At 44.2% G+C, this 16,311-nt stretch overlaps 1 protein-coding gene across 1 annotated transcript in view; it reads right to left on the bottom strand.

Moving 5' to 3' along the window:
- LOC136872782 (uncharacterized) overlaps window positions 1-16,311 on the bottom strand; it is a 46,956-nt gene that overhangs the window by 12,716 nt on the left and 17,929 nt on the right. Inside the window, exon 3 of the mRNA XM_067146624.2 lies at window positions 8,559-8,792. Within this exon, the coding sequence (XP_067002725.2) occupies window positions 8,559-8,792 (234 nt within the window). The remainder of the gene's footprint in view (window positions 1-8,558; window positions 8,793-16,311) is intronic.

The raw sequence follows: 16,311 nt of genomic DNA, 5'->3' as shown, positions 1-16,311 counted from the left end.
CTAATTTCTACATATTACAAAGTCTTTCACCATCCCCCCGATCAAGATATTACCTGTTCGTCTCTTAATACATTCCATTACCAACATATACAAATCTCTTCTCATAATATCTACCTACTATATAATACAACACTCATTCTACTGACCATCATCTTGCTCAGGGCGGATAACCATTCCTCTGGGCAAGATGTTCTTCCACATTCATCAGAGTCTTGCTCAATCCATCATTCTATTCAACTACTCTAGATACACATACACCATACCTCGTCCTCTCTCCACAGTTCACAACACCGACGTTACAAACATACCAATAGTTTCCTTACTACTCTACTAGTTTACACCATTTTCAAACAGTTCTTCCACATTATTTACGTCTTATACTCTACAATCCATTCACTAATTGCTCATTTCCTTAAACAGCACCATATATTTAAAATTTATACAACCTCTTTACAGTTACTCTCTCAGCCTTCTTTCTCCTACTTGATTCCTACTTTTAACAAAGTATTTCACCATCACCCCTATCTAGATATTACCTGCTCGTCTCTTAATACATTCAAATACCAATATATACAAATCTCTTTGTATATATACATTATATATAATATAGCATTCAATCTACCGACCATCATCTTGCTCAGGGTGGATAACGATTCCTCTGAGCAAGATGCTCTCCCCCATTCATCGAAGTCTTGCTCAATCCATCTCCCTAGTCACTACTCTAGATATACAATAATTCATCCTCTCCCACTCACTCTTACTCCCATTTACACTAACTCTATGCCAATCGTTCCTCCTTGAATTCACTACACTACTGCATTACACTATACAATAACAATCACTTCATAGTACAGATCCTTATATCTAATACAACTCTCTCGTTCTACTTAGAAGCATCCTGCTCAGGGCGGATAACCATTCCTCTGGGCAAGGTGATTCCCTCGTTCATCTAAATCTCACTACCTCTTTCTCTGAAGACTCCATTTCCAGATTCAACTCGCCATTTCGCCTATCTCCTACCTTCCTACTCATTTCTCCCTGCTTCTCTCACCTCCTACCACCTGTTTAAAACATAGCTCCAACCCTCCCTGCTCTTTGTTCCTTCCATTTCCTCTTCTTTCTATCTTATCTCTCTTCTCTTTTATTGTCCTATTTTCGCTCTCTCCATTCTTCCTGTTATTCGCTCAATTTATTTTAAAATCTAGCTCTAACTGCATTTAAATATTTTGATATATTTGTTCCTCTCTCCCACTCTCTACACAACCATGCTGTCATCTTATAACACTTTTCTACCTTTTCCAACTCTTTCTTATTCAGCAGTTTCTTTTTAATCTCTTCTAAGGCTCTGCATTGGTTAAATTTATGCAGGTCCGACCAACCCTCCCCACACAAAATACATCTATCCTTATTTTCTCGTCCTACCCATTTTTCGGAACTCCCATTACCCACCAATATAATCCTCTTTTATTTCTTCTGCCCTCAAACTCCTTTTTCGGGTTCTTTATTTCCACCAATTTGTTTAATACTGATAGCGAGTCTCTCCCTACATTCCATTATTAAACGCTGTCTTCCTACATCTAATAATCTTCCCTTTACCCTTTTCCATGCCCATTCTTTCCTCTCCCCCCATCCCGCGCACCCTAACTCCCCAACCCTAAATTTTGTAACCTTTCTTACACTTATTCACCCAGTATCCTTCGTTCTCCATACTTTTCTGAAACCTATACGCTTCTTGTAGTAACTCCCCTCCTTTCTTCCAATAATATGCAGTACTTAATCACCCTCTTATCTATCGTAATTTCCATCGATTCTTTACACACTAACCTAGTTCCCACATTTGCAGTGCAGTTTGGAAGGCCCATCATAATCTTGTTAACACCACCTGGTTTAGTTCTTTCCTACTCTCCTCCAATCCCCATACTTCTACACTAAATAACGCTTTGCCTTTCACCAGTGACTGGAACACCATTTTCTGAATTTTATACTTTATACCAGGGAATTTGTTTTCTAATACCCCCACTGCTGCAAGTGCTCTCCTTCCCTTTAATTTGGCCCTCCTAGATTGTTCTTTCCATAATCCCTTATTACTAATTATTATACCTGAATAATCTAGTTTTTTCAGGTCTGATTTCTTCCTGCTCTACCATCCAGACTTCCTTTTTATTTCCTGCCTCTCCTTTTCCTACATACCATTATTTGCGTCTTCCTTACATTTACTCCGAGCGACCATCTTCTAGTATACTCAACTACCTCGTCTAACCCTCTTTGCAACCCACTTGCTGTTAGTGCCAAAATCAATAGATCATCTGCAAATAGCAGGCCCGGTACCTCCAACTTCCCTATCCAAGGACATGGCCACCTCTCTCCTTCATGTCTCTCTAAAATATTATTTATAAACAATAAAAATAATATCGGTGATAGCTTACATCTTTGCCTCACCCACCGCTTCGTCTCAATACACTTACTCATCCCTCCCGCCTGTAATTAATTCGTCACCAGTACTTTCTCATATATTACTTCTACTGCCGCCCTCATTTCCTTCGATAGCCCTATCTCCCTTAATCTAGTAATAGCGCCTTCCGACTCACTGCATTAAAGGCTTTTTTCTAAATCAATCGCTGCTACATATAATTTCATCCCTGCCATCCTCAAATACTTCGTGATCAAAGTATCTACAATCCACACATTATCCACCGTGTTTCTTCCTTTCCTAAACCCATTCTGATACTCCGATATCCTCCCATACTGCTCTGCCCAATTCTTAATCCTATTCGCTAAGATGCCTGTATACACCTTCGACAAAGAGTCAAGGAGTGTCTTCTGTAATTATTAGGATCACTTCTAGCCCCTTTATTATAAATGGGATATAATACCCCTCTTCTCCACTCATTAGGATATTGCGCCGTTTCCAACATCCTGTTAAAAAATTTAACCACCACTTTCAACATCGGTTTATTGGCCCCCACTTCCTTCCATACCTCCTGCTGCATTTGTTCTTACCTTTCCTAACACCCAAATTACTTCCTTGCTTGTTATCTCTTCATCTAGTATCTGAATTGCTACTTCTAATTCTCTTACAATATATATCTTGCCCATTTCCTCAGGACAGTTTTCTCCTCCTCCTAAGAGACCTATAAAGTCTCCTACCCACTCATTTCCCCCTATATCTGTCTTCTTACCCATTGGTCTCGCTCTCTTTATCTTATTTATAGATTCCTAAATCCTCTTAAATCTCTTCTCTTTGCAATATCCGTTTATTCTTTCTACTTCCGCCTCTTTCCAGCCTTTTCTTTCTCGTTCAATAACTCCTTGTAATCTCTTCTTAATTTAGCAAAATATTCCTCCCTTTTCTCTTGTTCCTCTCCCTTCTTAAACTCCGCTAGAGCTGTCATTACAACCTCTCGTTTCATCCTACAGTCTTCATCAAACCACCCCGTGACTCTGTTATTATTTCTCCCTTATCTTACCTTCACTTTCTTTCCCAGAGCCCATACGGGGAGTTTTATTAATTTTAGCACCTTATCCATGTCATTTCCTTCCAACGCCCTTTCAGTTTCTACTCTTAAGATATCTCTCCTCTCTTTTAGCTGTAAACTCATTTTTACTCGCGTAGTATCGTTCCAGATATACTTCCATCCCTCCTTCTTATACCTCTCCCTTATTTTTCCTACCTCTCTCCTCTATTCATCATCCTTACCTCTTAGTTTTACCTTAATGACCAAGCTCGATAGCTGCAGTCGCTAAAGTGCGGTCAGTATCCAGTATTCGGGAGATAGTGGGTTCGAACCCCACTGTCGGCAGCCCTAAAGATGGTTTTCCGTGGTTTCCCATTTTCATACCAGGCAAATGCTGGGGCTGTACCTTAATTGAGGCCACGGCCGATTCCTTCCCACTCCTAGCCCTTTCCCGTCCCATCGTCGCCATAAGACATATCTGTGTCGGTGCGACGTAAAGCCAATAGCAAAAAAAATTATCTTAATGGGCATGTGTTCTGTTGGCCCACATTCTACCACCTCAAAACTTATCATTCTCCATAACGCTATCTCCGTGCTTATTCCTATACCTACTACACTCCCTCCATTCGATGTGATGTACGTCAGTTCCCCTGACTATCTCCCTTCAGCCATACATTTAAAATATATAAATTTTCTATAGCACATATCTCTAACAGCCTTACTCCATAACTATTTATATCTGTGGCTTTACTCCTTATTCTGCACCCTCTAACTTCGGTATCCTCTCTCCCATAATCTCGTACGCTGTTGCTCACTCTTGCATTCCAATCCCCCATTAAAATCATTCCATCTTCCACATACAGCCGTTTAACCCTGTTTATTTCTTCAATCAATTCCTCAAAAAAATGTATTTTTACAAACTGAATTTTAGGATGATTGTATAATAGGGCCAGACAAATTACCTCCTGTCCGTCTGTTCCCATTTTAATTCTAAATCACACTACCCCCTCTACCTCACTCTGCATCCTCTCTACCTTCCCCGATATCTCATTTCTTATTAAATCTGATATACCTCTGGGTTTCTTCCCATCCTCCCCAGTGTTCTCCTTGTCACGTTGACTACTCTATACCTGCCCGATTCAATTTCTACCCCTTTCCCTAACCACGTCTCCAAACAAAACCCCATGGTGCAACAGCCCCGAAGTACCATGACCTACCAAGCGACCGCTGCTCAACTCGAAGTCCTGCAGATTACGAGGTGTCGTGTGGTCAACTCGACGGATCCTCTCGGCCGTTATTCTTGGCTTTCTAAACCGGGGCCGCCATCTCACTGTTAGATAGCTCCTCAATTGAAATCACGTAAGCTGAGTGGACCTCGAACTAGCCCTCAGATGCAGGTAAAAATCCCTGACCTGACCGGAAATCGAACTCGGGGTCTCCGGGTAAGAGGCAAGCAAGCTACCTCTACACCGCGGGGCCGACAACCACGTCTCCACTAAGGCAATTATCTCAAAATCCTTCTATAATTCCACAATTTTTTGTTTCCTAGCTTCCCCCATCAACCCCTCAATATTCAACAGCCCTATCGCCATATTTAGTTATTTATTCCCTCCCCCTCCCCTTCTCTGCTTCTGTGTTTCACCACTTCCAACCCTACTTCTTGTCACTCTTCCTTGCAAGCCTTCCTCATCTCTCTCCTCTTCCTTTTCTTTTATATCGTCCTCCTCCTTTCCTTTCTCCGTACCCTAACCTTTTCTTCCTCCCCATAAATCTTTCAAACTTATCTATCTTCCCTTATTTAGCGCCTGCCTTCTCTCCATTTTCCTCTCTGTATTCCCTTTACACGGTGAAGTTGAATCATTACCCTGTCTCCTATTGCCTTCACTCACCCCTTTCACTTCACTCTGCACCACTCGCGCCCTATGTCTTGTTTCATTCCCCTCCGCGCTGTCCTGGCTCACCAAGGTCTCTGCATTCCCGACCATGTGGTTGCTGACGCTGCTGTTCAGAAATTCTCCACTTCCCGATCTTGGTGTGCTGTGGAGACTTCACTAACTTCTGTAATATCACTCTCCTCTACGTCATCGCTACTTCTCCTTGTGACATTCGTCATTTCTCTCTCTGCCGTCGGGGTCGCCTTTTGTTGATGTTGAATTTCTTCATCTGTTTGCTTTAGCCGGCGCACCGTCCATATGCGTGACAATCTGCCATTCCCAACAACCAGCTGCTGCCCTCTAATATATGCTTTAAGGCCTATCTTGCCTCCCTTAATGCCTGCTCAGGATTCTGTTCTCCTTGATGGCTTCACTACTCATCTCCCTTCTTATTCACACTTTCTCACCTTTTCAAATTACTCTCATTCCTTATCACAATGTACGCCAGCAATTTAGATAATAATTTCACTCTAATCGGCCTCCTTCCCTTAACTTTCCCAACCAGGTGCACATCGTCTATATCAACTTCGCTCAAGTTGATCTTCATCCTATTCTGCACCATTTCCACCACTTTATACACTAGTTCCACTTTAGTCTCTTTTTCCTCAAAATTCCTTGATCACTACTCACTACTAATCGCTTCGTCTCTCTCAGGTCTTTCTCCAAACTTCTTACCTTCTGCTTCAATAATTCCAGCTCATCTTTATTACACCCTTCCTCCTCCATTATCGCCTTCACATCTTCCTTAATACTCATTTTTAGGTCCTTAAACTCCTTAAATAGCTCCCGAAACAATCCTCTTATTTGTTCCGTCTGAGATGCCTCTCTTATCATCTCTTTTATGCCTCCAAACTCTTCCCATACAATAGAACCCACTAGACCAGGATTAACTTCAACTCCTCCTTTTATCAACAGCACAACCACCACCGCCACCACCAGTAGAGCTGCCAACATCACCCTTTTTTCACCATTTATATTCACTTTTCTCGCCTTTCTACTTTCCATTCCACAGGGCCAGCTCTCAATCGCTATCCTGCATTGTGCCAACGTGTTGCCCATTACTCCACACTCAACTCAGCACATCCGCACTCCTTGCTTACTCAAACACGACATTTTGATAAGATATCATAACCAACGCCGGGCTTTTTGTAAATAGATTTGTATTTGATTTGTAGACAAGTACATATTGTGTGTGCTGGCCCCGCGGTGTAGGGGTAGCGTGCCTGCCTCTTACCCGGACGCCCCGAGTTCGATTCCCGGCAAGTTCTGGGATTTTTACCTGCATCTGAGGGCTGGTTCGAGGTCCACTCAGCCTTAAGCGATTACAATTGGGGAACTATCTGAGATGGCGGCCCCGGTGTTGAAAACCAGGAATAACGGCCGAGAGGATGGATCTGTCGTGCTGACCACACGACACATCGTAATCTGCAGGCCTTCGGGCTGAGAAGCGGTCGCTTGGTGTTGGGGCTGTTTCGCCATGGGGTTTGTTTATATATTGTGTGGTTAAAATGTCAGCACTAATACAGACACTTACTACTACTACTACTACTACTACTACTACTACTACTACTACTACCACCACTGCTAGAACAAGCAAGATCACTACTGTACGCTACAATTCTAAACTTCACTTTAACCATATCCTAATTATAACAGGTTAATTGAAACAAGAGAACTGAAATTAGAACTCAATACTTGATAGGCTACTTTTATTATTATTATTATTATTATTATTATTATTATTATTATTATTATTATTATTATTATTATTATTATTATTATTATTATTATTATTATTATTATTGTCTTTCTACCTACGCACTAAGAGAAAATAAAACTGGCCGTAATTGCTGAATTATCAAAAGTACGGTAAAGGGGCTGATGACACTGTGCTGTCGACACACCTGCCGTACATCAGCAAGTATTCAGCGCCAAACTAGGTAGATATTGTAGGTGACCAAAATGAAAGTGGACAATTCCTTCCAGACTACTCTACAGCCCTCACAATACATATTCACCAAGTGAACTTATAGATCCAAAGAGGAAACATTAGTCAATACGAGGTGAAAAGACAAGTTCCCTGCCGGCTCAAAATGTACACAAGAAAGTAAGGAACATTCGCCAAGCGTCTGATTATACCACAGCGGTAATTATACATGCTTATTAGCCTAGATAGTTAATGAATAGACAGGAAACTCGGCTCTAAATAACGGTTATTCTACTACTAATAATATTAATCGTATGGCCTCAGCTACCGTGTGCAGACATTTAAAATCGACTCATCTGGCGGTCTGCTCGTCAATGTCGACGTTCTGTTTTACTCTAGGCCTACTAGATGGAAGACCGAGTAAACCGAAACTAGCGTGCTGGCCTTTGGTCACATTGTTCACGGGTTCGATTGCCGACAGGGTCGGGAATTTTAACCACCATTGGTTAATTTCTCTGGCACGGGGCTGGGTGTATAAGTTGTCTTCATCATCATTTCATCCTCATCACGGGTCGCCTACGGGTGTCAAATCAAAAGACCTGCACCTGACGAGCCGAACATGTCTTCGGATACTCCTGGCACTAAAAGCCGTACGCCATTTCATTTCATCGTACGACATGGAGTGTCGAATGGACTCTTGTCCTTCCTTCACTCAAAAATCCGACTACCTCTGCCGGGTTTGAACCCGCTATCTTGGGATCCGGAGGCCGATCCACTGGTCCACTGAGGCAGCTGGTTATCCTGCTACTTTTACCGGAGATATCAAACATAACATGTGTAACTGTGGTTCGTAGATTATGCTCGGACTTTCCATAGGCTGAAACGTTCTAACCTGACGTGAATACTAGAGACTAAAGGACTAGGCAGCGAATATTTGACCTTCATTAGAAACCAATACCAGCAGTAAGAAGGTCATTAAGACACGGGTCTTCTCCTCATGCTTAATTTACTATTCGATGGAGTCCACTAGCAGTCGCCAATGGCATAAAACACGGCATAAGATAGGGTTGTGTGTAGTCTGCGCTACTGTTCAGATCCTTTTAAGGCAGCCTTCGAAATGAAGCTATTCAAAAATGTTGTTTGGAACGTGCTTGTCCACAGCAGTGAAACGTGGACTCTTGATTCAGCGGGAAGAAATAGATGTGGTGCTACCTGAGGATCCTGATGGGTCATGACTCTCACCTGTGAAGATATCGCTGTGAAGACGGTCACAGTCAGCTTTAAGCCGACTGCACGCCCCAGATCAAAGCGCGCTCTCAACAACTCGATGCCAATCCCTTGGCCACGGTATGCAGGATGCACAGAGAGCCCCATAGCTGTCATGTACTCGTTCACACCGTACCGTTGGAAGACATCCACCTTGCCGCTGATGTATTCCAGAGCTGCTAGCACAGTCTTCGTCGGGCCGCCCTCGAACTGAACAAAGAAATATATATTCATTATTTTAGTTGTATCTGCCTGTAGTTTTTCAGCTTGAAACTGATGGTTTCCTTTTATAAATTAATGAAAAAGTTACAATATTTCTCTAGCAGCAAACCTTTGTAATAAAAAACAAGCTTTTTCAAATTTTCTAACAATCAATGTTAAGAAAACGTGAAACCGATTTATACACCATCCGAAAGAGCACACTGAAGTAAAACCCTCGAACAGTACATCCTGTCGCGCACATGGCCTATACACGAGTCACCAAGGCGGTAAAGATGAGCGGGTCGGCGTCGTTAGTGTCCAATCGGAGTGAAGTTCTTTTGAACTGTTGACGCTATGTAAGGAGAAGCGGGCCAGAGAGAGAGTTACTACTACCACTAAAAACTGTTTTCATTTATTTCCTGAAAGGGGAGGCGGGCTTCTTAGACGGCCTCTTAGTCTCTCAGGCCTGGAGATTTGTTACGGTGAAGGAGATGCTCGGAGAAGGTGAGGGGGTTGGCGGCCGTGGCCTCTACTAGGAACTGTCCCGACATTCGCCTTAGTGCAGGAGAATGGAAAACCACGGAAAACCATTCTCAGGACAGCCGACGGTTGGGGCCAGCCATGAGGTCCAGCCCTACCCCGTCTCCCGAATGCAGAGGAGTAAAACGACAGTAGAGCCGTAGCCACCCCTCCTCTGCTTGGTTGGCCGGTCAGAGTGCAGAGCTGTTGGACCACGGACCAGCCGTGGTCACTTGAGGGCCAAGACCCACTCTGCATCTACCGACCCCAGAGAGAGAGAGAGAAAGTATTGTGAGTGCAGTGAACTTGGCACCGTGAGTTGAGTACGGGTCGTTCCGAAGTAAGCTTCCGCCTATAAAAATGAACCCTCGTAACGGAATGAATGCGTTATATAATCACTGTAAAGAAAATCATTTCCAGCTTTCCATTTTAACCGAAGAAGATGAGACAATGTTTCAATATTTAGTAGACATATTAGAGTCTGATACAGAAATAATATATACGCAGACTTTAGATATTAATGAATACGAACCAGTATCTGAAACAATGTTAGTGCCCGACGAATACAATTCATCAGAAAAATTAACTTCACATTTATCAAAACAGGAATCAACAACAGAAGGTCCACAGAGCCCGGAAAAACATAGAATAGAATGGCCATTGGAAGAAAAAAGAAAGGTTTAAACACATGGTTGAGGACAAAAAAGCACGACACACAGTTGTGCCGTTTTAAGGAAGATACTGCAAAAGCCGGGCTCAGTGGCTCAGACGGTTGATTGATTATGGGTATAGATGTGAGGTCTTTGATGATGATGATGATAATAATAATAATAATAATAATAATAATAATAATAATAATAATAATGGATGAGTTAATATGAACCTGACATTGATGGACTATGGATCATTAGTGGATTTGTTGATGTTAGGTGATCTTCACAAGTATAAATAAATGGGTATATACTAGAGGCTTCGATGATATATCTATGTAAATAAAGTTGTAGGGGGTCCGCTGTCTGTAATTTCGTATGTTTTGCCAATGTTTTAGATATCCGTTTTGGGTCAACTCAAGACCGTATCGGTGGTTTTAGCTTTCGTGTCTGTTTGACTGTTTATTTGTCTGTTCCACCATCTTGGCGAAACAGCCGAATAGACGTCGACCAAACTTCATACTTACAGTATATTCATCCATGGAAAGGTTTAGATATGCATGCCATGTAAACGTCAGTGAACAGACTGGGGGTTTATAGCAAAACCAGAACAGTTTTCTTCCATTTTCCCCTATACTAGTCATTTTCTGTAAAATCCGTGGGTTAAATGTGAAACGTCTCTTCATTTTAAACAACTTTTGCTATGTACAGTACATCATTTCGCTTACTCTTCAGATGACGGGAGAAAATTGCTATATTCTCCAGATTTAATTCGCTGCATTGAGTGACCGACAGGCCGACTACGAACCTACTGGTAACCATGGCAATGTCTCTGTATGCTTGCCAGCAAGGAACTGACGTGATGCCATGTTCGTCATCATTCCTGTAAATTTGTGATTGTTCCTTGGGTAGAAGGCAAGAGAGATATCAAGCTGCTATTCTGAGGGATATTTGCGGAATACCCTTCGAGGTTACAATCGTCTTCCAATAGCACTGAAGGTGGCAGTTAGTATTTGAACAGTACCGCAGAGTGTAACCCATTATTTCAAACCGTAATGTGTTTCCTGGCATTGGCTATAATTTGTACTGTATTTCTCTTCTACCGTTTTCTGGTTTAATTTATTGCCTCTGCCTTGCCTCTTAAGGCTTAAGTAATAACACAATAAGGCCTCTTCTTATCTGTTTATCTATGAATCCCTGCGTCTAAATTTCTCCTTTGTTACTGCTTTCTCAAATCCTATCATCACACTTTAGTGAGGAACATTTCATTTTACATACATCCACTTGGTATTTACGTATTTGTCCTATCCGGCTGTCCTGCATTATTTTCCTATTTTCAATTAATGTCGACTTTTGCAACTGTATTATTTTCTTCCTTAATTTCTCCGTATGTGTGCGAGTGCTAATCCTGAAACCTGGACACTCTTTCCTTTGATAAAAATATCAAGCTGTCCAAATGTGTAACATTTTTTGCCCCGAAAAATATTGAAATATGGAGGCAATTTTAATGACGGTGCATACCTTCGTTTTGGGGTAATTGATGGCTAAACGGTAAGTCATTACACAAAATAGATAATATAATCGCCGCTTAATTGGGAGATATCTACGACTTTGGTCCTTTGATTTTTCTTTTCTTCTCGTATATCGATTCCTTATTCGTTTGACAGAGCTGCATTTCTCGATTATTAACCACTCTCTCCAACTCTATTGTGACTGGCATTAGGAAAAGGGACCTGTCTTTGTAATGAAAACTCCACATATCTACTGTGAATGGCAGTTGGCAATGTCGTTATAGTGGAAACTCCTGGACTCCATTGTGAATGGCAGTAGGAAATATGGCCAACCATTATCATTAAAACTCGCCAAAGCGCACGTTACATCGAAACAACGTACGGGGTCCACCTCGGTTTGTTTCTCGTATAGCACTAAGGGGCATGCAATTTAATATAATCTTACTCACTGTGTGTACAATAATTTAGGTAGCATACCGTAGCGAAGCACGGGTACATTTGCTGGTATATAGGTATATGTTACAGTAGAAGTGGAAGTTTCATTGAAGGTATGCCATCACTGGTGATGGTGCACCTTCACTGACCCCTTTAGTGAAAGTGGATTATTGATACCAGTTTTGCCAAACAATACACATTCACTAGGGATAGTGCACCATCGCTAGTGATGGTATACCTTCACTGTCAAGAGGTGAACAATGGTGCTGCAATAACAAAACAGTCATATTTCGAGAGTTGCATTTTATGAGCTGCAATTTGAAAACATAGTCATATTATATGAAAATAGCATGAAAAGTATAAAGTATGAACAGAAAAAGTAATTTGCTGCACTAAAAGTTGAATTTTAATTTATTAAAAAAACAGAGTCCGACTCGTTGGCTGAATGGTCAGCGTACTGGCCTTCGGTTCAGAGGGTCCCGGGTTCGATTCCCGGCTAGGTCGGGGATTGTAACCTTCATTGGTTAATTCCAATGGCCCGGGGGCTGGGTGTTTGTGCTGTCCCCAACATCCCTGCAACTTACACACCACACACAACACTATCCTCCACCACAATAACACGCAGTTTCCTACAATTGGCAGATGCCGCCCACCCTCATCGGAGGGTCTGCCTTACAAGGGCTGCACTCGGCTAGAAATAGCCACACGAAATTATTGTCCGCCTCTGTGGTGTAGTGGTTAGCGTGATTAGCTGCCACCCCCGGAGGTCCGGGTTCGATTCCCGGCTCTGCCACGAAATTTGAAAAGTGGTACGAGGGCTGGAACGGGGTCCACTCAGCCTCGGGAGGTCAACTGAGTAGAGGTGGGTTCGATTCCCACCTCAGCCATCCTGGAAGTGGTTTTCCGTGGTTTCCCACTTCTCCTCCAGGCGAATGCCGGGATGGTACCTAACTTAAGGCCACGGCCGTTTCCTTCCCTCTTCCTTGCCTATACCTTCCAATCTTCCCATCCCCCATCAAGGCCCCTGTTCAGCATAGCAGGTGAGGCGGCCTGGGCGAGGTACTGGTCATTCTCCACAGTTGTATCCCCGACCAAGAGTCTGAAGCTCCGGGACACTGCCCTTGAGGCGGTGGAGGTGGGATCCCTCGCTGAGTCCGAGGGTAAAGCCGAACCTGGAGGGTAAACAGATGATGATGATGATGATGAAAAAAACAGAACTGAATATTCATGTATTGCATCAAGGACGTGCACTGTGGCACTTACAGTTCCACAACACATTTGTCTTTTTGCAAAAGCATCTCAGAGTCTGACATTTGTGCAGGAAGTTGCATTTGAAGAATCCCTGGCCACCTCCCGTCGACTGAGACGTCACAACTGTCCTCAAGGCAACAGCTTTCTCTGCTGGAACATCCTCCTCTGAGATCATTGTAAGATGGCAAGTACTGAATGGGACCTGTAAAAAAAATGTTGTCGCAGCAGTAGTCGTAAATCGTATCGTCCCTTTCCAAAATACACTGACTGACAGAGCAAATGCAACACCAAGAAGGAGTGGTCAGAACTTTATGCCAATTGCAGGGTAGACTGACGTCACTGAGGTATGCTCATGATGTAAAATGCGCCGCTGTGCTGCGCACGTAGCGAACGATAAATGGGACACGGCGTTGGCGAATGGCCCACTTCGTACCGTGATTTCTCAGCCGACAGTCATTGTAGGACGTGTTGTCGTGTGCCACAGGACACGTGTATAGCTAAGAATGCCAGGCCGCCGTCAACGGAGGCATTTCCAGCAGACAGACGACTTTACGAGGGGTATGGTGATCGGGCTGAGAAGGGCAGGTTGGTCGCTTCGTCAAATCGCAGCCGATACCCATAGGGATGTGTCCACGGTGCAGCGCCTGTGGCGAAGTTGGTTGGCGCAGGGACATGTGGCATGTGCGAGGGGTCCAGGCGCAGCCCGAGTGAAGTCAGCACGCGAGGATCGGCGCATCCGCCGCCAAGCGGTGGCAGCCCCGCACGCCACGTCAACCGCCATTCTTCAGCATATGCAAGACACCCTGGCTGTTCCAATATCGACCAGAACAATTTCCCGTCGATTGATTGAAGGAGGCCTGCACTCCCGGCGTCCGCTCAGAAGACTACCATTGACTCCACAGCATAGACGTGCACGCCTGGCATGGTGCCGGGCTAGAGCGACTTGGATGAGGGAATGGCGGAACGTCGTGTTCTCCGATGAGTCACGCTTCTGTTCTGTCAGTGATAGTCACCGCAGACGAGTGTGGCGTCGGCGTGGAGAAAGGTCAAATCCGGCAGTAACTGTGGAGCGCCCTACCGCTAGACAACGCGGCATCATGGTTTGGGGCGCTATTGCGTATGATTCCACGTCACCTCTAGTGCGTATTCAAGGCACGTTAAATGCCCACCGCTACGTGCAGCATGTGCTGCGGCCGGTGGCACTCCCGTACCTTCAGGGGCTGCCCAATGCTCTGTTTCAGGAGGATAATGCCCGCCCACACACTGCTCGCATCTCCCAACAGGCTCTACGAGGTGTACAGATGCTTCCGTGGCCAGCGTACTCTCCGGATCTCTCACCAATCGAACACGTATGGGATCTCATTGGACGCCGTTTGCAAACTCTGCCCCAGCCTCGTACGGACGACCAACTGTGGCAAATGGTTGACAGAGAATGGAGAACCATCCCTCAGGACACCATCCGCACTCTTATGGACTGTGTACCTCGACGTGCTTCTGCGTGCATCGCCGCTCGCGGTGGTCCTACATCCTACTGAGTCGATGCCGTGCGCATTGTGTAACCTGCATATCGGTTTGAAATAAACATCAATTATTCGTCCGTGCCGTCTCTGTTTTTTCCCCAACTTTCATCCCTTTCGAACCACTCCTTCTTGGTGTTGCATTTGCTCTGTCAGTCAGTGTATTTAAAACCAATCAATTTATTACCTTGCGTAACGCTGGCTCAGCACACCATCTCTTGTCATCAGATATCAGTCGTTGTCTCGAGGACGACACCCAGGATAGACCTTCCTCGATCGAAGTCGGGAACTGGAACTCTCACTGTACATTCCTTTTCCACTGGTGGCAACAACAATCTGAGCACTGCTGCACTCTTTGTGCTTGTTCCTCTAAGCACTTGCACGCCTCAGTTCTGTGTCGTTAATAGCACGAGTTGGCTCGTCTAAATCAGGCAGTATTTATTATTGTCTGGAACACATTCTCCCTCTCTGTTCTCGTTGGTATGTTATCCTCTTGCACTGGAGATTTGCTATGATCATTATCCTGCAACGTTTCACTCCCTATTTCACTTCTAACACTCACTCGATTAATTATATTTTTAAGATCGTCCTCAGAGAGAACGTTCGCCAATGCTTCAGGATGTAAACTTGACGAAGACAAACCATGTTTAGGAGGGCATCTAACATCGCTTCGTACGGGGACCTATTAATTTCAAAATGTACAGCACTGTTCTTCATTAACTGGGCAAACCTTAGTGCACGGCTCCACTCTGAGGTGTTGTGCTACTGGAACCATGTAGTTAGCACATGTCTTGCACCAGCTCACCCCAGGGCTCTCCTTTTACAAGCGAGACAAGCTCGCGTGTTAAGAGTCGGAGGTGCACCGGCGAAGCCCCGAACTGGCGAGGAACAGTGGTGGCATCTAAGCAACTTAGAATTCCACAGTACTTTATTACACTTAATACAGTCAGAATAATTTGGCAAAGAAATATAAACATAAGGATATAATACAGATGTATACAATAGCAAAGATTACAATCAAAGAATTATAGTCGTAGGTCGTCGTGGACGACCTCGAAGTTTTCTGCTCCTCATGGCTGTTCTTCGTCCGGGCGATGGTGGTGAAGGAGGTGGTAAGCCTGTTAGCCACCGTGTCACCGGGAACGGCACTGGTACCAGGATGGACGGGTTGGTCCTGGCTAAGGGCCGTCGCTCCATCGTCCGGTGCTGGTTTCTCATTTGGCCGCGCCCCCTCGTGCCCAGCGGCCCCGTCCATGGGCCCTTCGTGGGTTGGCGACCACGGGGCCCTTAGATGAGTCCTGGCATTGCTTCTACTTACTTGTGCCAGGCTCTTCACCTTCTTCTATCCTATCCGACCACCCTTGATCAACTCTTGTTCTTTTCCGACCCCGACGGTATTAGAGCACTCGAGGCCTAGGGAGTCTTTCATTTTCACCCCCTTCGTGGTCCTTGTCTTTCTTTGGCCGATACCTTCATTTTTCGAAGTGTCGGATCCCTTCCTTTTTCCCTCTGATTAGTGTTATATAGTGGATGATTGCCAAGATGTACTTCCTCTTAAAACAATAATCACCACCACCAGCAGAGCTATTAACTTAACAGGGTTTTAGAGTCCTTCAGACTCGAGTTCAATGTAATCTGTAAAACT

Source organism: Anabrus simplex, chromosome 4, assembly GCF_040414725.1.
Source record: "Anabrus simplex isolate iqAnaSimp1 chromosome 4, ASM4041472v1, whole genome shotgun sequence".
NCBI lineage: Eukaryota > Metazoa > Arthropoda > Insecta > Orthoptera > Tettigoniidae > Anabrus > Anabrus simplex.
Note: the sequence above shows the minus strand (reverse complement) of the source record. Positions and strands in the feature narration are given on the sequence as shown.